Below are 22,220 nucleotides of genomic sequence, written 5' to 3' on the forward strand. Positions count from 1 at the left end.
TGCCCTGCCCACGTGGTACACTCCCTTTATGACTATACCCACTAAAACGAAGGGGGCAAAAAGAGCCTACCTGTAGGATAATGGACTGCTCCAGTCGCCATCTGTATCCAGCCAATATATAAATGAACAATGTCTAGATGTCTCTGAGTTGGTATTATGGGATAAAACTAGGTCTGGTCGGCTCGAAAGTCAGTATACTGTGCCTGAGTGTGTTATCATGATAAACTGCGGTACAGTATCTATTTGGGATTGCTCTATGAAAACTTCAAAAGACTTAAACCATATAAGTTTAAGCGTTACTGATTTTTCGAAAAATAAATATCTTACTATCACAAGGATAGATTAGAATGTAGACATACCAATAACAATATCATTACCCTAGTGTGTGTACCAGATGTAGTGTGCACCTTCTGATCATTACACTGACAAACATCACGCATGACAACAAAAGCATACAGATATAGAGCTTTACATTATTCACGGCAACAGTCATGTCTCCAGTTGTCTCTGAAGCAAATGAAACACACCCTTGGATAACAAAATGGCACACTGGTACAGAGAAAAACAATCTCGTACTTCAAGTTATGACACGCTTCGTTTGATATGAACTAGCGCCCGACCTGTGAAAGAATAATCAGGAATACCCGGACGTTTTGTTTCATTAAGCGTGTCACACTCAGGTGCAAGTGCCAATAACAGTCGAATGTCTGCGAATGTCTGTTTTCCACTCGGTTGAACAGCCATTGTTTTTCCCTGATCGCCAATGCTCCCATGGGTATTGTGACGTCCGCGGTTACGTTTATTGCAGCTTGGTGCGAGAAGGGAGTAGGAAAAATAGAAAAAAAGGAGTATATATAACATGTAACAAATGTTATATTTGGGATAACACTTTCTTAGTAAAGTACAGATTCTCGTACTTTTTTTGGGTACAAAAAACATGTTCAACACATAAATGTACAGGTTAACTTTTCCATTACTATTAGCACTTGGTGGATAATTCTAGTTCGTGAAAAATATTTACTAAGCTCAAGAAAAGAAACAGGATGAGACAGTGAAGTTTGTTTGGTGGCTCTCCTACATTTATTTGCCACTGGTAGGTATATTTATCTACAACATCGAGTGGTGATTGTGGTCCATTTTTTATTGTGCTTATCAATAACATGTCTTCCGCTAATAGTCTAGCTGGAGTATACTCTTGCTCGAACACCTGAACACGTTTCAGATGATCTGGACGGTGGATAGGGTCTATTATATACAAAAGGAACGTCCGCTTAGAGGATTCCACAATGTCCAACTTCTTGTTTGACACGGAGTACAGAACTTGTATCGCAATTACAAACAGGCAAGTCCTGATATGAGTGTTTGATCAAGTACCATGCTAGACCATGAACGCCCAGATTAAACAGTTTAAACAAATGGCCATTGTGCCAGATTTGTCAAAGGCTTTTTCAGTATCTAGCAATCCAACTTAAACACTCCCGTTCAGTGCAATATGCAATTGCCCCTTTAAGTACATTACTATTGTTGCAGCGTGTTCTGTTCTTTATCTACACTGCAGTGTGTGTGGGGAAAAAGGATTTATCGATTTCAGGTATGGTTCATGATCAGTCTTGTCAAACGGTATCCTTTCGAATATTTTTTTTATCAAAAGTAGACGTCTGAGTGATGCTTCTTGAACTAGTAAGAACTGAGTTTTTGTCTTTATATATTGTTATATAATTGTGACAAATCTGTTTGTTTCAAGCGTACAGCACGTTTTATTATCGAGTTGATGGCTTAATGTTAGTACAGGTACATCCCAGCATATCGAATATGTTCACGTGTAACAAGATCTGGTCCTGGACCTTTTTAGAAACATTTTCCATGTCGGCAGCGGTTACATCATCAGCCACTATAGGATCTCTGTTATGGTTCTGGTTTGCTCTATTTCTTGCTCTTAACTTTTGAAACTCTCGACAAAATAACTATCAAAGCGTGATGTTTCGAAAGGAAATCACAATAATACTTTGCCCACAGATTACAAGTCTCTGAAGGATTCGACACACATTTATCGTTAAACACTATATGAAACTGCATCGAAGCCTTGTTACTGATTGGTTGTATTTTCACAGTTTTATAGAATTCGGAAAGCTGCGTTAATTTCTAAACACTTTTATTTATACTTTCTTCCAATGTCGTACTTTGCAGAATTGTAACATTTGTAGGAGTAGTTGAGTTTACCTCTTAGGTTTTCATTGTCTCATTTGATAACGAGAAACCTAGGTTTGAAGCTTTCCAATATGGTTTCATGTAGGATCTGTTTACCTTGTGACATAAACAGTGCTCTTGTGTATACAAGTTCATATTACAAATATGTCCCCTGTGGCGATTGAGTTTCTGCATGTGAGGTTACAATTACATACTAGCAAAGTAGACTACAATTCAATACGTAACAGAAATTCAGTCAAGAAGTCTCTTGGATAAAATAACACACAGTGTACATATGCATTGATTTTATGTCGCTGTAAATTACAAACGCAAGCAGCCGATATGAAAATTGTTTTATTGCTGTTGTTGTATCCACAGCTTGCCGGGGAAGTGGAGCTTGAACTGAACCATGAAAGTTAACAGTATGAGATTTACGTGTCTGTATTTCACCTCAACACAAGAAGTGTACGCAAAAATAACCTTTACAGTATTGTTTTGACTTTCATGTTGTTCGTTTCACTGAAACTCCCAAGATGATAAAATCAATAACGATTTTGCGATCGCAAGACTAACATGATCCTACAAAGAAAACGTACAAATGCATGAGACATGAGACGTTAGGATATAAAAGAATGACTGTATGAGAAAATGTTCATGATGAAACTCTATATCTCTACCTAAGAAATCAATAATATTGCGTGTTGTGTGCGTTATACAGACCCGAGTAAAATAAGAATTATTCCTGGAATCGCCAAGACGACAGTATTGATGATGCGTTCGATATTGCATTAATTTAGTGGTTGTCGGAGATATTAGTGACAAAATCTTGTGACAACTGAAAATGACTGACTTGTTAATGATATGTAAGACAGGAAAAATGTAGGGAATTTGATAAATGAACCAACGCGCATTTCTGAAGCAACGAGCACTTTACTAGATTTGATAACTGTAAGTGAAGATGTTTCTGTCGATGAATCTGGAATGACTGATTTGATTATTGACTATTGAGGCACGTATATATTAATGAAAACACATTTATCAACCGAATCATCATTTACTGGAAATGTATGGTGTTATATGGAAGAGCTGAATAAGATCAATTGGACTGATCCATTTAAAAAATGTTTAGGTATATATTGATGAATATATTGAATGTCTTTACTCAAAATTTAAATATAAAAAATGTAAGTTACAATACGACCAAACGATAAACCATGGTGTGATTGTGAATTACGGTGAGAAATGAGGAAAAGGAATAAGGTACTTAAAATTGCCGGATAAACAAACCAAAAAAGGACAGAGACAGAACATAGCGCAAAAAACATAGACATAATAAAAACATAGTAAATAATATGAAATATTATGCAAGGGTGATGTATTCTTCCACTTGAGAGAACTCTGCTTAGAAAATATATCTTCGTATTGAAAATTGTTTGATGTTTAGTGAAGAATTCAGATAAGACATAATCTATTCCCCCTCTGCGCAGGTATGATAAAGACGAAAGTCCAAATATATGCTCAGATTTAGAGAAGCATCTATTTTCATCGGTAGCAGATGGTGATGACGAGATTGCCAAATGTAAAATATCGTACAGCTGAACTATTTAGCCAAATGAGAATATACAAATATGTCAATTAAATACATTAGTTATGTGTACAGAAAAGTGAAGTCAACGGTAATTTAAATAAGTCTAACATTGTAGTAAAGGGGGGTAGGTTATCATCAAGAAATGTTTGGTACGATATGGGGAAATGCATGAAAGTTTTATGAAATAGTAAAATTTTGGCTTTCTGTTTCTGTTGGAAAAAGGCTCTCTTTGACCTCTCATTACGTGGAAGGAAAGCACGAATGGAGATAACTGTAAAACAGCCTGGTACAACCAATCCTCGTGTATGCTTCGGAAGTTTGGGGATTCGAAAGATTTGTTAGTATTGAGATAATACACCTGACATCATGTATACTTAAAGGTTGGACAACGAACATCGAATGCAATAGCGTATGGTGAATGCAGCCGTTTTCCAATTTATATAAAGTTATCTGCCTGCAGCATCAAATATTGGCTAAAACTTTTGTCAATGCACGAAAAGCTTATAATGTGTTATTACATATGGGCAATGCTGGACAGCTTCCGAAATCTGACATTTACTTTTCTCGTATGGATTTGGGTTTGTTCGGCTGTCACAGACTGTTGGAATTCCGTATATGTTACTAATATTTTAAAGATACGCACAATAGTTATTTTTTATATCAAAATTGGAGATCGATACTTGAAGGGAGTTCAAGCTATAGTTTATATAGGAAACTTAAAATCTTGCATGCACCCGAGAAATACCTAAATGTTATTGTTTACGTCAAGCTTCGAAAAATATTAGTTCAATTCAGAGAAGGGCTACGACAAAGATAAACGAAAGTGGGTGGCAAAAATTGACATTTCCCTGAGAATATGTCCATAATTATGTAAAATCGGTGTAGAAGATGAATTTCATTTCAACATTTACATGTTAATATTCTTAATTTTAAGAAACTTCTTCTCACAAATGATATCTATAATGTGAAAATGTTGTGCCTATATATTTACCATGCTTGCGAAAAGAGATGTAAATCCCTATGTGATAACAGGATTGTAAAGATTGCTACGTGTCAACTAAGTTATATAATATATTATCTCACTTTCAATAAAGCTTCAGATCGCATAAGTAGTACAATTTAAAACATACAGTAGCAAGTAAAGTCATATGTTAATATTTAACTGATAACGGGTACCTAAATTCAAGTGTACCACATAGTTCGGTTTTAGTTTTTTTCCTGTGTTTGTGTGTACATCAATGATATAACTGATAAACTGACCCGTTTAACAAGACAATGTGGTGACGATACATCCCCGGGCATATAATTTAAAACTACTACGAATAGTAATCTAAACAAAATTAACGAATGGGCTCCAGACAGGCTAATTCTTAATAATCTCAGCAAAACAAAATCGAATTCTGTTTTCCACAAAAGGACTGCATCGAACTCCAAATTATTTTTTTGGATGAAGAAAAAACTAAAAATGTAAAAACACACAAACACCTGGGTGTTATTTTGTCGTCATCAGGCAAGTGGTCATGTCATATTGATTCAGTCATTAAAACTACACCAAAGATGCTAAATCTACAGTCCCATCGTGTTTCTCATATGGTCTCAGAAAAATATTCATTATACTTTGTACATACACAATAATTATTAAGACATGGTGATATTGAATTAAACATGATTAATTAAGATAAGTTTAAACGAGGATCCAAACCGTCGATGTGGCTGCCCTGGGAAATGTCTATTTTTTTAAAAATTACCTGGAAACGATTTTATTCACTCACTTTCGTTAATTGTGAAATATACTTGTGATGTCAATATTAATTTCATGCTAGTTGACAATGCAGATTTACCTAATCATGTCATCGAAAACATCTTTAGGAATGTACATATATATTTAAAGAAAAAAAAAAGTTTATCTATTTCTCTTTTCCCTTTCTGTCATTAATGTATGAGTTGTTAAAAAGCATACTTGTAAATCTATAGGAGAAGGCGATCTAATGAAGTAGTCATAACTTGTGCCCAAGTTAGATATGTTTAAACTAAAACCAAGAGGCGGCTTTGGTGACAATTGTGTGAGCACAAAATGTGAAGTGGCTCATTGTGTCATTCTACATTGACTGCATTAGTGGGCTGTTTACCTACAGACCACAGAAAAAAGGTTAGAATATTGTTAAACACATTCATTCACACAGTCACAATGTCACAACTGAACGTGAAAACTGTTGATTGTATAACAATTACTATTTACATATAGTGAACATATATAGAAGCACAGTATTTTACATTATACATCACAGTCAAGAGGCATTTTCGTCTGGTGAAGGTAGATAATATGCATTTTCGTCTGGTGAAGGTAGATTATTCACTTTTTTCATATTGTTTACTCACATAGTAAAGTAGGTGTTCCAAATCTGAATATATAGTTACGTATTTGATGCTTTGTGAATTCAGTAACAGTGGGTGGCTCTACGTTAAGATCAAACAAATACAGGATTCCTCAACAAAACCTAATTCCCTCTTATGTTTTGTCCTTACCGAGCCCACTTGTCAATCCTCTTCCACCGACTGAAACTAACATAAGCCGTCCAATATATCACAATGTTAATAAATGCATTCAGGTTGCATACATAAAAGTGGTGGGGAATTAATCAAGGTACGTGTTGGACTTTCGAGTGTGTCGCTTCGATTTGACTTCGCAATGTTCCTACTCTTGGGACAAATATGAACGTTTGCATGAAAGGTTTAACTTCCTGGAATCACAGCTTTATCATCCTCATCATCATGATGTGTATCAGATAACGCAAGCACCAAGAGGAAATTCTCTTGTTGATAAGGAGTTTCTCCTTATTATCGAAGTCAGTCAACATTATCTTGCTCGGTTATGATCACATCTCGTTGTTGGCTCTGTAACTTATCAAACATATTTGGGATGAGTATGGTTTGTTGTTTTCCTTCGTCCTCTCTTCGACACCATTTTCAATCTTTGTTGGCTCTATCTTGTTCTGGTTGTTTACCCTATCCGATGCCTTCACCTCGATCATCTGACGGTTGCTTCCTATATTGTGTTCCACGAAGTCCGCTCCTAACAGTTCGTCCTCTGGGGACAGTCGGAGTCCCACTGTGAGATCAATGATCTTCAGGAACACAAACGAAATAAACGCCGACCACGCCACTAGTGTTAATAGCGCTAAAAGTTGTACTCCAAGGAGGTAGAACCCTCCGCCCTGAAAAAGTAAGAGAAGATATTCAATAGAGATCAAAATCTTTTGAAATTGCCTAATATTGGACATTTGACAACATTGAAAACGCATGTTACATTTTTTGCACCGTCGATATGTACGATGTCAATATTTATATGAAAGAATGGTTGTGTGTAAACATTTTTTCCACCAGTAAGTTGTCTTGTGTTTTGTCAGTAAATGTTCCAATTAACCTTCTGGTAATGGTGGAACGTAAAGAAAACCGCGGTTAGAATAAGCCCTAGGCCAATCAACAACACGGTAAACTAGTACTTGGTCAGTCCATTGGTGAAGATGTGCTGAGAACAGTAAACGGATTCTGAACATCTGAGCCCACACGTAGCATTTGAGAACGCGGTATCTTATATTACCAAGAAAAAAGTCTAAGACAATGCAACCTCCCTTAACAGATCGCCCAATGCCATCGATCTCCTTAAATAATTGCCGTCATACATCGTTTCCGATGTTGTCAAGTTGTACTTCCACTGACTGCATTAAGTTGCGATAGAATTATAGAAACATTAATAATCCTAAATCCAGATACTTTTAGACAAAATAGAATAATAAAATTTGATGGATGTATAGTCGGAATTAAATCAGGAATAAAGAAATAGACATGGTGGATGAAACCAGACAACAAGCAGAAACTTGATTTCTCTCTAATATGACGCTAGAATGGAAAATTGTACTGGGATATAAATCAGATCATTCTGCGGTTACATTATATTAATCTATTCAAATACACTTAGTCAAGAAAGAGGAAATAGTTACCCGCAATCTAACACTTCGAATGCTTTCTATCTTGAAAGACACTAAAGATGAATACTCAGATAAAAAAAGACTCAACTTGCTGAAACAAATAACTTAGACATTAAACTTGACATTAATGAATTTATATTTTTAGAAACTTTATTTGGGGTGCAAAATTGGACGTAGAACAATATACTTTTCATCATACTTAATAACAAAATTAAAACGACTGAGAAGATTCCTTAAGAATAAAATACCAAAAATATAGACGAAAAGTAACTAGCAGAATTATCGAAACACAGAATGTTAATCATTAAAGAATGTAAGAAGTATAGCAATCACAAATAAAATTAATCATATGAAGAAGGTTAAATACTGCTGCCATCAAGAAAACAGGACATTAGAAAGATGTTTAAAGGCACAATTACAGACACAGGTGCTGACATTACAGATGGTACATTGACAGCGAATGAATTTGCGAACTACTACAATTATGTTTATACTGCAGATAAACCTGGCTTAAACGATGTAGATGCCGAAATATAGTAATTATGCAAGAAAAAAACGAGAAAAAGAAACAGATCTTGAAGAAATTGTATTCGCAGTAAAATTCTTTACATTTTTGCCCCGAAAAGAAACAAAATAATGTTTGCGGTATTATCCTGTTATTATTTTCGTATTTTAGTGTTCATGACATAAAGTAGGTTCTTACCCGTACTAAACCGTTGCGCTTTGAAAACGACATAGTTATCCTGTCCTCGTGTGCAAAGAATCCAGGTGCGAGTAATCCCCATGCCCCGCAAACTCCATGAACCGGAAATGCTCCCACTGGGTCATCGATGTGCAAACGGTGTAAGAGAGCTTCAGCTGCGCAGGCTAACAAGGCACCGATGGCTCCGATGATGAGGGATTCCCATGTGCCAGTCACCGCGCAGATAGCTGCAGTACAAGGTAGTTTGAAAACATATATATACATAATATTGGTTAAGTACCAAGAGAACATGATATAATGTATATATATATCACAATACATAAGAATAAGGTACATGTATAAATTGAGAATGTGCGGTACGAACAGTGCCTCACCCATTTCTACATACACCCCCCCCCCCCCCTACACATACACACATACATACATACGATAAACAAGTAAAACAGTGTTGACTTATGGAATGACAGCTTCGAACATCAAACGTCAAGTCAAAATCCACAGATGCTCTCGGCCATCACGTGCTCGAGCGTCACACCGCACCCTTGCATCCCGTGCATGCCCATATGTTTACCACGAAGTGATAGCTACCAAACGATCGATAAACAATCCTATTTGATTTTATCCCAGTCAACAAATCATTAATCATATACATTTGTACGTGTACACAACTGTCTTGTCGCTGCCATCAAAAGTATTACTTCTTCAAACCGAATTCTAAGGTGTTAATTTGTGGTCATGTTGTTATTGATTATATTCATCAACGTGTAAAGATATTGCACGTGTTCTAGCCTGACAATCATGTAAGACACTTTCATTTAAACGTTGTCGTTTCTCTTAAAAAGAAATTGCAATACATACAATTTGTCTGAAAATGTTGAACATTCACGTGTTCATTTAAGTTTTAAAATCTTGCATCACATGAATGGTTAAACTACATGTATACGACGTACTTCTCGTGGATCGGCCATTAAATTCCATATTGAATAAATCTAAACATTCCGAAATATCTTCGTAAATATTCTTATCAAAATGCATAAATTGGATACATGAGTCGTTCCTATTAAATTAATAAAGGCTCGTCTTTAGGACACTAGAATCCAATCGTTATAATAAAAACTCACCCGTTATTGAGACCAAGGCACCCAACACTCCATTCACAATGTAGCCGATTTCAAAAATCCTCTTGTTGACAATAAAACTGAAAATAATTGTTTGGACAATTTATACAAATATTTCTCGAACAGAAACTGCCACAATTATGAAAGAAATGAATTTGCTCTCATGCACTTGTGAATCATTTGCATTGAAATCGTTGGAATTTCTGTTTGCGATTAATAATATGTTGCTGAAAAATCATTACTTTTCTTAACATTTTATAGAAAGATTTGAGCAGTAGTAAACATTCTCGTAGGATATTGTTTACGCTTGTACAGATAACCGATAAAGGTGGATTGCCGTGGAACTATTGATTCACGTTTTAGACTTATTAGTCAGCTCGGAAATACATTCTGGATAAAGATTCACCAGGAGTCATGAATACCATACCATGTTGTGAGACAATCTATCACAAAAGATTGACTGTCGTTATGGCACTGATAGCTCTGACAAAGACTAACAAAATACTAATTTACCTGGCGATGAATGCCGTTATACCACCACCCGAGGCAGACATTAGGGTAGTGGCAGCACTCCTGAAAAAAAGATCTTATTGGTAAATTATTTGTGAACGTGTAGTTATGTGAAATGATTTTGAAAATGATTTGGGGTTTAACGTCGTTCAACATTATTGGACTTTAAAAGTGCAAGTGTGTGTGTGTGTGTGTGTGTGTGTGTGTGTGTGTGTTGGTGCTTGTATTGATCTGGATTCATGCCGGTTTTATAGTGCCTGCCAAGTGAGTTACCATACCGCAGTTTACCATTAATAACCATTCATATACATAATACAGACTTCGAGACGACCAGTCCTTGTTTTTCGTGTATTGTTGGCAAAACACCAAGAAAAAGACACACGTAATATAAAGTTAAAGATTACAGGAAGGTGAATACATTGTTCTTTAAAACTGTGTGTTAGTTACCTGGCAGCGATTTTCCATTTGCCATCACTTATGCCATATGTGCTCCCACAGTTAAACGCAAGCCATCCCCACCTGAAAATAATAATTCATTAGGCGTTAAACCATTATGAAAGTAGGGTTTCCACGGCGAACACAAACTATCGTTTGCGCTGAGAAAAAGGTGTGTAAAGTTATTCAGGGCAAAATCAGCAGAATCACAGCCATACAATGGCCAAGACGGTCTGTTGTCTGAATCAGGCAATCCGATGACAGCGCGAGTAAAGATCCATGTCGTCGAACCACGATGAACACAACCAGTCAATTCATACATTGTGACACTTGTTCCTCTTTAGTCTCCTCTTACAAGTATGGTGAGCTACGCGGGGACATATTCTCACACAGAATCCTCGCGTGTAATTCCGTTTGCATATGAACATATTTTGTTATGTTAATGAGTAGACGCATATACTAAATATTATCCTTTAAATCCTACTTGATATTATGATTGTCCAAAAGCTCGAAAAAATTCGAGACAACACAACTTTGTTTTCAACAAGATTGTATGCTTCATCTCAGAGCATAGATCAAACATATATACCTACCATAACATGAATGTTCCTAATAAAGCATTTGTTGGGTTCCCCATGCGATGGTTGTTCTTGCTTGTGAATCTGTCCACCCTGGGTTTGATCATGATAGCCGCCACTAGGGCCGTGGTGCCACCCACCACATGGACAGGCCCGTCCCCAGCTACATCGACGACGTCTAAATTCTTCAGGAATCCTGTCTCCGCCCACACCCAATGCGCCGGGAAGCAATACACAAATGTGTTGAAAAAGGAAAATATAATGTACGCTGTAAATTTGGTTCTTTCCGCCATAGCTCCTGAAACAGTGAGTGAGTTGGGTTTATACGCCCCTTCGAACAGTATTCCAGTTATATCACGGCGTGTCAACTTGATGTGGGAGGAAAGCCCAAAATGTTGCAGGTTTTAGACGTGTTTTTTAAATTCAAGTAAAAACATTTTCTCACTTACCTGAAACAATTGTTGTAGCTGTTGTAGCAAATGAAGCTTGAAATACGAACCGAGAGTACTCCTCGCCCATTACAGAGTCATCTATAAATACAATAACAATACATGCAACAACAACAATAGCAACAACAATATAAATATAATAATAATAATAATAATAATAATAATAATAATAATAATAATAATAATAATCCTGTTTACCTGGGGAAGGAGTTTTTGACTATCTCGTGGAAGGTCAGGCCCATGCGTACTTAGGGATGCAGATTAAGGAAAACTCCAGAATGCCCATATCAAGGACAAACTCGAATTCGGGCAGAGTACAAATGTAGGCTTAAGAAAATCAGAGCTGAAGTCAGAGCTGAAGTTAAAGCCATATGCTGTACCCGTATTTTTTGTGTGTGGTTGAATTGACGAAACAAGAAATTCAGGGTTTTGACATCCTCACACGAAGAATCATGTCAGACAATAGAACCCACCACCCTCGTTTTTCCCTCAATCGCTTATCATATTTACCAACTATACTGGGAGGGTGTGGTTTGATTAACGTGGAGGCTCTTCGTGATAGATTGTATTGTGCAATTTTGTACACATTTTGTTGTCTTTTCATCTTGTGAAGCATGTCAAGAATTATGATGAAAACAAGGAATTCCATAGTTTTGTTAAACGAGCCAAGGATGTGGGACATAATCTGAATGTCAATGGTGATTTTGTTGATGGTTCTGTACTGCTGGACGGTACACACATGAGTGTCAAACAAGCGAAGTGCCATATCAACTCGGCCCAGACTCAGTGTTTCAAGGAGAGGCTATCTAAACGACCACTGCATCGAGTTTATGTGCAGTGTGTTGAGAAGATCAGCAACCATGCAGAGTCCTTCCCTTGGATGAAGTCGGGTGGCCTGAAAAGTGACACATAAGGTACTCTGTTTGCTGCTCAGGACCAGTCTCTTCTCGCTCGAAACCGTTAATGTGTGATTTTGCATCAAAATGTTAGTATGTAATGTAGATTATGCAATGAATTTAATGAGACTGTCCAACACATTGTCAGTGGATGCCCAGCTTTGGCACAAAAACAGTATCTTAAGCGACATGATGGAGTGGCTCGATCATTTTATTACCGTAATTCGCAATGCTTGTGGTTTTGTCATAGAGGTCCATCCATGTTACGACCCAGAATATGTAGAGGGCGTCATGGAAAGTGATGAATAGATATTGAAATAATTAAGATTCGATTGCACATTTGATTTATGAAGATATTGTAGTTTATTTTCTATATAGTAATTTCTATTTGCTTTCTTTCTATGCGTGAGGCCTCGGAATTGGTAGCGAGCTCGAATCAGTAGCGAAATGTCAGCCGTATTTGGGTTCGAATCGCAGGATAGGGAACTATTTTGATAAAACTACAGTACGTTTGGCTCCAAATGAGAACGATAAATTGCAAAATAATTCAAAATCGAAAATACTCTATTAAATGTCAACGGCAATGAATATCCTGTACCAAACAATATCTGCTGTTTATTGTTTTTTTCCTCATCACTGGAAAAAGTTGTTTAAGAAACTATCATGTTGTGATGTGTATTGAACGGAGGGGGGCTCAAGGGTAGGAGGGACAGCGCAAACACGCAATGCTACACAAAGGTAGAAGGAATGACAGCATAATAGGGTTAGACATGATTAATTTTAAAAGCAATCTGACTCGCTCATGTCACAGCACTGTCAGAATAAAATTGGTATGGACAAAACTATACTTTAGTACACAACAAATGGGTTTTGTTTGTTTGTTGTTTAACGCCGCACTCAGCAATATTCCAGCTATGTAACGGCGGTCTGTAAATAATCGAGTCTGGACCAGACAATCCAGAGATTGATATCATGAGCATCGATCTACGCAATGGGATACGATGACATGCATCAACCAAGGCAGCGTGCCTGATCCACCCGATCCCGTTAGCCGCCGTCATAAAGCCGGAATATTGCTGAGTGCGGCGTTAAACAACAAACCAACCAACCAACCAACCGTTAGTCGCATTTAACGACAAGCGTAGTAGCCTGTTACGACAAGCATTGCCTTCACGGGTACTACACATGGGGTACAGCAAAACTTTATTACTTTTTCAGATGCCTAACTTCAAACAAACCTTGTGTTTTATTAAAGGTGGGTGTAAAACGAATTCTGTAATAAGCGGTGCCTTAAATTGAAAATCCTTGAACAGGACAAACTGACGGTCTGTTCCACCTGATTGACTGTACCCCGGCGTAAAGAGACAAAGTACGTTTTGGACATTGTGAAACACGACTAAAATTGGTAGTTTGTGATTTGACTGAGTCACATTTTATTATCCGTTTTGTGTGTGCTTATTCGTAACCCCATGCAGCAAAAAGAAGGATTTATATAAACGCTTTTATAACAATGTGCTTCAGTTCAATCACAAGTGCATTATGGCGCCGAGCTAAGACTGGTAAACAAGCTTTTAAGCCGACGTTCGGTTGGGCTGGTTGTTGTGAGTTATTTTGTTTTTTGTTGCAAAAATTGCAACTTTGTTCCACCGCTAATGCAAGAAGATTGAAACTGCAAGCCATGGTATACTGTACTTACGGAGTTGGGTACACTACACGACACCGTAACCGACGTGTACCAGTGGCTAGGGGAGTGATGTGGCGTAGCCGTGGGACGAACATGGTGGAAGAAAAGCAACTGCGGTCGTTTCGTTCGGGGGCGGTCGGGTAGCCTAGTGGTTAAAGCGTTGGATCGTCACGCCGAAGACCCGGGTTCGATTCCCGACATGGGTACAATGTGTGAAGCCCATTTCTGGTGTCCCCCGCCGTGATATTGCTGGAATATTGCTAAAAGCGGCGTAAAACCATACTCACTCACTCGTTTCGTTCGACTGCAGTATGTTGCTAAATGCCCTACACCGAGCAACGGGTGTACATGTGGTTGTGAAACTCTTCAAGCATTGCTCATGCCTGTGTCCAGAGACAGCCATAATTCCCAGGCCAAGGGCACCAACGCCCGCCACGGAAAATGTTACGGCTGCTTTGGCACAGACACAGGGGGAAAACCCCGCGGTATGAAAGATGCTTGACATCTTGCTGTATATCTTCCCACGGAACAACATTCAATTATTCCACAAGTTTAGATAAACTATTTCACCGACTGATAATGATGTGGATGCGCCATCTTGATTCCGTCAGTAATAAAAAAATGATATTACCAACGATACGTTAGTTGACGGAGGAGGTAATTTGAACAGCGTTATGACATCAGTCCATTATGACGTAACGAAAAGTTTCTTTGATCTTTGAAGCATCTTAGAACACCCTCTTATCACCCTTGACGAGCAGTCAAATAGACAGGAGGTCATACCAAGACAGCAATGTACGCATAGAGATAAGTGGCCTCCATGTTTCTCACCCTGAAAGACGTTTTGTACGGATGCGGATCAATTGCATACTACTGTACCTGGATTTAGAAAGAAACGCCCAACTCCACAAAATGCGTTAGTTCCTGGGTCAGTTCCAAAACTTAATCCATAGCCAAACATCCAGTAGGATATTCCGCCAAAAATAACATCCGCGACGTTTTTGGCCATGACGTTGACTTCATTTTTACATCCGGCAAATCCACTCTCCAAGAGCCCAAACCCTGAAACAACACAAAGTGGTCAAACGTTTTTTAAATTAACACAACTAATATTTTAGTGAATGCATCCCAATTACTTCACATTGCCTTATCAGGCAAGAGCGATATTAGTGTAGGATGTTACCTGCAACTGTAAGTGAATCAATGTCAGGCCCAATTACCCAATGTCAGGCCGTGCATATACCCCAGGGAGCTAATTATGACATTCGAGTGCACATTGATGCATTGGGTCACAATAGAGTGCTTTCAGTATGCTTTAGTGTGTGGATTTAGCAAATTTCAAATGTGCACATGATTATCCTTAAGTTACCGATCTTCCTTGAGCTATGGATTTGAAGCGCCCGTTCGTGAAGAAAAGATGTCAAAATCACATGCAGCCTGACGCATAACAACACTATATGACGTCAGTAAACTACTTTGAAGTATATTTTGATCAATGAGTGCATTGTTAATACCAATTTTTTTTGGAAGTATAAATTCATCACAGATTGCATTTTTAATACCGTCATTTTTTTATAAATATAAATTGATCACAGATTGCATTAAAATTCCCATTCCGTTCCACATGCAGTAGGATGTGGAAATGATAAGAGTACGGAAGTAAGCTGCTGGCTGTTTTTGATAGAACACGTTTGTGACAGTATACAAAACATGTAAATAGAATCAGTGAGTTAGATCTAACGCCACTTGATAATATTTCATTTATATCTGGGCGCGTTAGTTTGACTTGGGAGGAAAATCCGAAGTGAAACAGGTAGTCGACTTTCACCACTTTGATGAAACCTAAGAGTACGGGTATGATGCTGACAAACCTAGAAGCAGAATGATGGCTAATATAGGATTCGAACCTGCGTTTTCCGGCACACATGAAGGACTCAACTCTACAAAGAGAAGCGAAGCTCTTTAAATGCCTGGGCCACTCCTGGTCACTATGGTACATGTCATCTCCACTTGAAATCATACTTAAAATGGCCTCCGTGGTCTAGTGGATAGAGCGTAAGGCCCGAGGCAGAAAGGTCGGCGAGTCGACCTCTTGGGGGCGTCAAACCCACTTGTTGATATCTGCCTTGTGCTCTGTTTTAATGCGACAAATCAATGGACTTGCCGGCTAGGAGTCAGTGTAATGTATCTGTGTTGTGTATCCATGAAAAAAAGTGGGGCATGGTATTTCAGTGGGCTAGCACTATGACACCGATATAAGTTCGGACTAAGACAAGCACACGCACGCACGCGCGCATACACATACACGCCGACTCAAAACCACCTCTGTTACACGCCTATCCTTCGGATGTGAATGTAAGAAACCCATTTGTAACATTCAAGAAATCCTCTGTTCTTTTCCGTTTCGTAATGTTTGACTATCAATAACATCGTACTTAGCATGTCTGGGTTGTGAATGAACGACTATAAATAGTGTGCATTTCAGACGTTTGACTACACCCACATAATGTCTTTTAAAAACCAATTTGATGTAAAACCAGACCAAAGAAACCTACACACAACCTAATTCTTGCTTACAAAAGAAACTTGTCTTTGGGAAAACCATGCGAACGGATGCGACCCTTGAAGTGAAATTGAGGTTTATTCCCGCACAGAGGTTTCATATTTTATGTGACGTCAATTGCAACCGAAGCGTAAGGTTCCTAATGTTACGCTAAGCGCGGTTAAAATCTACAGGTGCTGTACATTAAAAACACAGTATGTTTATCTCCATTTTACCATGACTAAATAAGGGTCTTTGTCTTTGGTGTTAGCAAATATATTTAGTGAAACAGCATGGTTTGAATCTAGTGTTTTGAATTGCGGAATCATCAACAACAGCTGTCCGGCAGCCGTCGTTATCCAGTGGCTTTGCATTCCTTGTTAGAGAATTAGTAAACCCGTAAATTTTATTTTCCAGTAATCTAATTGCACACAGTTATCATGTATTAATTTGATAAATGTTATTTCATATATGTTTGATACCTTATTCATGTGTTGGAAATGTTTTTTGTTACTTTTTACACATGAGGGGGATCATCTAGTACTTGTAGATACTTCTTATGTATTTATGGTCATTTTTGCCACCTCATAATCGTACGAGCGTACATATCTGATTGTATATCTGTAGTGGTAGCGCTTCTGTTCAGCGCTATATTTTGGTACGTACATCTTCGGTCTTTGTTTAGAAGTTAGTTTGCTTTTCGTGTTTTGCCTATGTTGAAAAACACACGTCTGACCAGAAAATGTTGTTTTCTCCGACGTCTGCGCACACGTATAAAACCTTTGATAAAATCATGTGTCTTGACCGCCATCGTCTACTGCAGTGGTCATTCGAAACTGAGGTTTTGTTCGTAAGACATTACAGGGCAGTGTTAATCTAGTACTGTCTAACTCTGGTTTTATTGAGATACACGTATCAGTTTTTCATAAGTGTTTCAGGTAATCCGTGGATAACCAACCTTCCCGCGATTGTCTTGTGTAGGCCAAGTACCTGTTTAACTATTTGGAATCAAGTAACTCTTTTGGTCAAGTACCCTGTTTAATGATTGTGAGTCTAGATAATCCGTAGATCAAGTACCTTCGTGAAGTTTAAAATTTCCTTGTCCAGTTAAAGTCTTTTGTCTGTTAAACTAGTTTGATATTCAGGCGATTTCCGTCTAATTCATTGTCCAAGAGATTTGTTGTAGGGATAAGCTCCCTGCATTTATTTCCCGCTATTTAACCCAGCCGAGGTTATTCTCTCATTAGAGTGTTAACCGGTCTATGGATCTTGTCCATACCTTGTCAAAGTGTTTTTTAGCTTCACTTATTTTATTACTGTTATACAGTTGCTTTTGTGAGCTATATAATATATAAGTTTATATAATATACCCAACCAAAGATTTTCTTGAGATTGTGGCCGGGTAAATGCTCACGTTTATACACTACTTGAATTGTGTAAATCAACCAATATGTATATTATGAACGGTCGCTTTGGGGATGATATAAGTTTGTTGATAATGTAACTTGTGAGAACGTTAGCCTAGTAGACTACTGTATTGCAACTGTTATTTTGTGCCCATATTAGTAACTTTGAGGTATTAGAGTTTTATCCATGGTTCGCTTTGTGAATTTACAATGAATGTTCACTCGGCGGATACTTTCATGTGAAACATATCCGGAAATGGATCAAGACCTTAGATAGGAAGACTTTAGATAATACCAGTAATGGGACTAATCGAAGAATTGGATTCGATGGCCGCCTTCTCATCAACAGACATTGATCCTATAGTGAAGAAACTTACATTTGAGAAAAGATATATGTGTGCTTTTAAATGTATTCTGTTGTTCTGTTGTATGCAACGATATTGTCATTTTAGACACTAGTTCTAGAGAACTGCAAAACACATTGGATAACTTTGAAGTGTTCTGTAAATCCAAAAAAGATAATAGAATTGTCTTCACTATAAATAATTCAGGTGTTGAAAATACTAACGAATTCTAATATAAGTATCTAGGAATAATACTATCGAAAAATAACAAATTCGTCACATGTAAGAAACAACTTGCTTACAAAGCTACAAAGTTATGTTTTTTGTACTGAAACAAAGTCGTTTACTTAATTTATCATTCCAATGCCAATTTTTTTTATAATTTGAATGTATTGTAAACCAATATTTCTTCACGGCTAGGAAATATGGAGCACGGGCAACAGTGCAATACTCGAAAATCTGCAGTCACGCTTCTCAAAAATTGAAAGTTAAAAACTGCATACCACTTACTATGTTACAGGGGGAAACTTTCCCGTTATCCGTATATGTTGAATTAAGTGTGCTTTGTTATTGGTAAACATTAGTGAAATCCAAATCTGCGAAGTTGTCACATATAGTGTTTAAATTATCACTACATGATGTGAATTCTGCTATCTGTAAAAATAAATGGGTTACTTATGTAAAATAAATACTAGAAGATCTGGTATCTGGTGATGTTTGGCTGTCACAATGCGGATTCGATTGAAAGACAAATGTTTACAGGTCTGAAACAATACAATTACAAACTCATCAAAAATCTCATCTTATAAGATTTTGAAAGACCGTATATCATTTGAGGAATACCTTAAAATTTGGATGTAAAATGTAGAATGCTTCTATTGTACTTGTACCATTGTATGAAAGAAGCTGTCCACTCTGTAATCAAAGGCATATTGGAGATGAATTCCACTATATATAGGTCTGTACTTTTTTCAGCAACGAAAACATCAGACATCTGCCAGCATACTTCACACATCATCCCGAATATTCTGAAATTGCATCTCTTTTCTTGAGCCAAAAAGTTTGTATATCTAGAATCTCAATAGATTTTGCAATAGTAAAATAAAACAATTTAAGTCCTCCAAGTAATTTCAATATCACTGTATTTCTGTAACTATTGTACTCAATGTCTACCCTGTCCACAATCTGGTATATACACACTATTTACATGTATTGTAAGCCTCGTAGGTCATGGTTCACGGCCAGAGAAAAAAGAAAGTTCTATCTGTCTGTCTGATAGTCAGCTTGTGTATTTGCTCTGATTTAAATATTAGTAATCAGTGATCATTGTCAGTGTAAATTTGGCTTTTGGTTATTTATATTTCTTTTGATACAATAACTGATAGTATTAAACCTATGAACCTATTACCACGTTACTTATTATTAGTTTATTCTTGTTTACTAGCACCCTGGTACCTGGAGCACAGCTCCGTGACACAACCTTTAAACAAAAATTGGCGCTGTATATGCTCAAGCAGTTTGTTTCATCATAATACTTCGCTCGAACATATGACAATTATCGAAAGCATATAATCACGGCAACTTGGTAGGCTAACACGAGGTGGTCACCCTTACAGAAAACGAAGCAAGCTCTGCAAAGCTTTCGTTCTACACTGCACGTCATCATTACGACGTCATATATCTAATTGTGAGGCAAAAAATATGACGTCAACTTCCGCGGTGATGCGGCCGTAAAATCGGCTGTTTCAATCAGGAGGAGTTTTATTGTGATTTGACAACCCCTGATCGACCAATCAGCATCGAATAATTTCCAAATGTTTAGAATACTTCATAACTTATCTGTGCTATACACTTCCTGTAAATTAGTCCTCATGGAATTAAAGACATTCTCCATTATATATGAGTGCAGTTCCTGCACGCTGAAAAGGCTGGGGAAAATTCCACTGGGGAATATCGATCACACAATCGATTCAAAGAACCACAGATTCATAGTTGACAGAATAAAAACAAAACAATATCCGTATCAATACTTTGACAATTTGAATGTTTGACTTTACTGGCTGATCCTATATTAGCAGTGCTTACACGTATCAATATACAATGTATATCCCTACAAATTATGTTATGTTATGTTACAACACTTACATGTAAGATCCGAACAATTTCATCTGAATTGATTTCTTTTTTATTTACAAAATTTAAGCGTATCAGGCTATATCTGTTTTACACATATGAATAAGTAACTTACAGTAGCAGCGAGATTTGTAATTCATGCAAGCAGTTCAGTCCAAACAATGCAGATCTACTTGTATCTTTGAAGTGAATCCATTGCTATTTCAAACAATTTACCCATACCGTAGCAGTAACGAAATGACCCTACCTGACTGCATGGTAAATATGATGAAGGAACTTGTTAGAATCCATGTAGCATCGTCCCAAGTTGGCGCGTTCTGGACATCTGCAGCCTTTGTTGAAGATTGGACTGTGGTCATCGACGACGTGTTGTCGGGAAATGGTGACATAGTCGTAATTTCTAGCGAGCTGGTATTTGTCGCCATGTTGCACCAGTTGTAACTTGGACTAGAAACGTCACAGTTTGTCGGAGGCCAGACACTCATATATTTTATATGAACAAGAATATTTATATATCTGTCTTGGATAACACGCGAACACTTTGTCTAAATTGGAAAATGTATTGAAATGTCACATGAAAACGCATAATTGTTATAACAACAAACTGTATTAATCCATACTCAATTCACAGATGGTCAACATGTTTTGTCCAGTGGAGCTACATCCTTATACTTCATCACACATCATCACTGATCCTTATGTCTAACACACCTGTTCTGGTTAAAGGTAATCCCAAACTTTACAACAGCGACAAGATAAAAAATACTTGACTTCAAGTTGTAAACCACTTCAATGAAGAATCCTGTGTCCATTATATTGATAGAGACAACACATGCACGGATTGACGCATCCTAGCGAATAACCCAAGCTAAAGGGAGCAAATGTCTCTTACCTGAGTGGCTGAGGATAGATCGATCGCCAATCCGTGATCAGCACGAGCTACACAAAGCATGCTGTGTCGGTGCCATGCCACTAATCTGAGGCAAATTACATCCCACGATCGCTGTTGGTGTAGATCATAGAGTTTATCGGTTAGCATGTGTTCCTTCTGGAGCATAATGTCTTTTTGTATATTTTTATACTTTAAATGATTCCATGATAGGAATTACGATGTTAGTCGTGCATACAAATACATATGTATATTCATTTATGCATCACTGTCACTGACATGTTTATACTCACATATGCAAGTAGCAGATTGAAACAGGTAATGGGTACACCATTAGTCGTAAAGGTAGTTACATCATTAGTCTCTTATAAAACTCTTGAAGTAATTTTGCACCCGAACAATGAAATGAAGTGACCTATGCATTATGATGATAGGAATGTTTTTACAAAATATTCTTTGCATAAATAAATATACTCTTGTATGGGATTCTCGAAATAACTTAAAATGTCCAAAATTGGAAGATATATTTTTTTCGAGTAATAGTTGTGTGATAATAAAAAACAAATTGGGTACACATTACAGCCGGTCGTGAAGTATGGCAGTAGATGATATCATCGTGAACGATGCCGACCTGAAAGACACAACGTCGACCCGGGATCGTCTCCGTGGTCTAGTGGTAGAGCGTCCGCCAGGAGAGCGGAATGTCTGGGGCCGCGTTATTCCAAATGACGTTTAAAGATGGTACTGCAGCATGGTATCTCAGTGAGCT

At 37.5% G+C, this 22,220-nt stretch overlaps 1 protein-coding gene across 1 annotated transcript; it reads right to left on the bottom strand.

Moving 5' to 3' along the window:
• Positions 1 to 6,040: 6,040 nt before the first annotated feature.
• Positions 6,041 to 21,361, bottom strand: LOC139464944 (putative ammonium transporter 3). Its single transcript, XM_071246573.1, has 9 exons — positions 20,810 to 21,361; positions 15,017 to 15,199; positions 11,558 to 11,638; positions 11,124 to 11,406; positions 10,543 to 10,614; positions 10,099 to 10,158; positions 9,589 to 9,665; positions 8,468 to 8,694; positions 6,041 to 6,990 (listed from the first exon to the last, which is right to left on the bottom strand). The coding sequence occupies exons 1-9, from the start codon at positions 21,045 to 21,047 to the stop codon at positions 6,652 to 6,654; spliced, it is 1,560 nt and encodes a 519-aa protein (XP_071102674.1). The 5' UTR covers positions 21,048 to 21,361; the 3' UTR covers positions 6,041 to 6,651.
• Positions 21,362 to 22,220: the final 859 nt, after the last annotated feature.

The sequence above is a fragment of the Haliotis cracherodii genome, unplaced genomic scaffold, assembly GCF_022045235.1.
Source record: "Haliotis cracherodii isolate W230 unplaced genomic scaffold, xgHalCrac1.p SCAF_1, whole genome shotgun sequence".
Taxonomy (NCBI): Eukaryota; Metazoa; Mollusca; class Gastropoda; order Lepetellida; family Haliotidae; genus Haliotis; species Haliotis cracherodii.

What these genes read in the sequence shown, in the direction of transcription:
- LOC139464944 (XM_071246573.1), bottom strand. Translation starts at nt 21,047, where the DNA reads ATGAGTGTCTGGCCTCCGACAAACTGTGACGTTTCTAGTCCAAGTTAC. An exon ending in AAATGGAAAATCGCTGCCAG is followed by an intron (nt 10,159 to 10,542) that starts GTAACTAACACA and finishes TCTTTTTTTCAG; the next exon opens with GAGTGCTGCCACTACCCTAA. An exon ending in ATAACGGCATTCATCGCCAG is followed by an intron (nt 9,666 to 10,098) that starts GTAAATTAGTAT and finishes AATTATTTTCAG; the next exon opens with TTTTATTGTCAACAAGAGGA.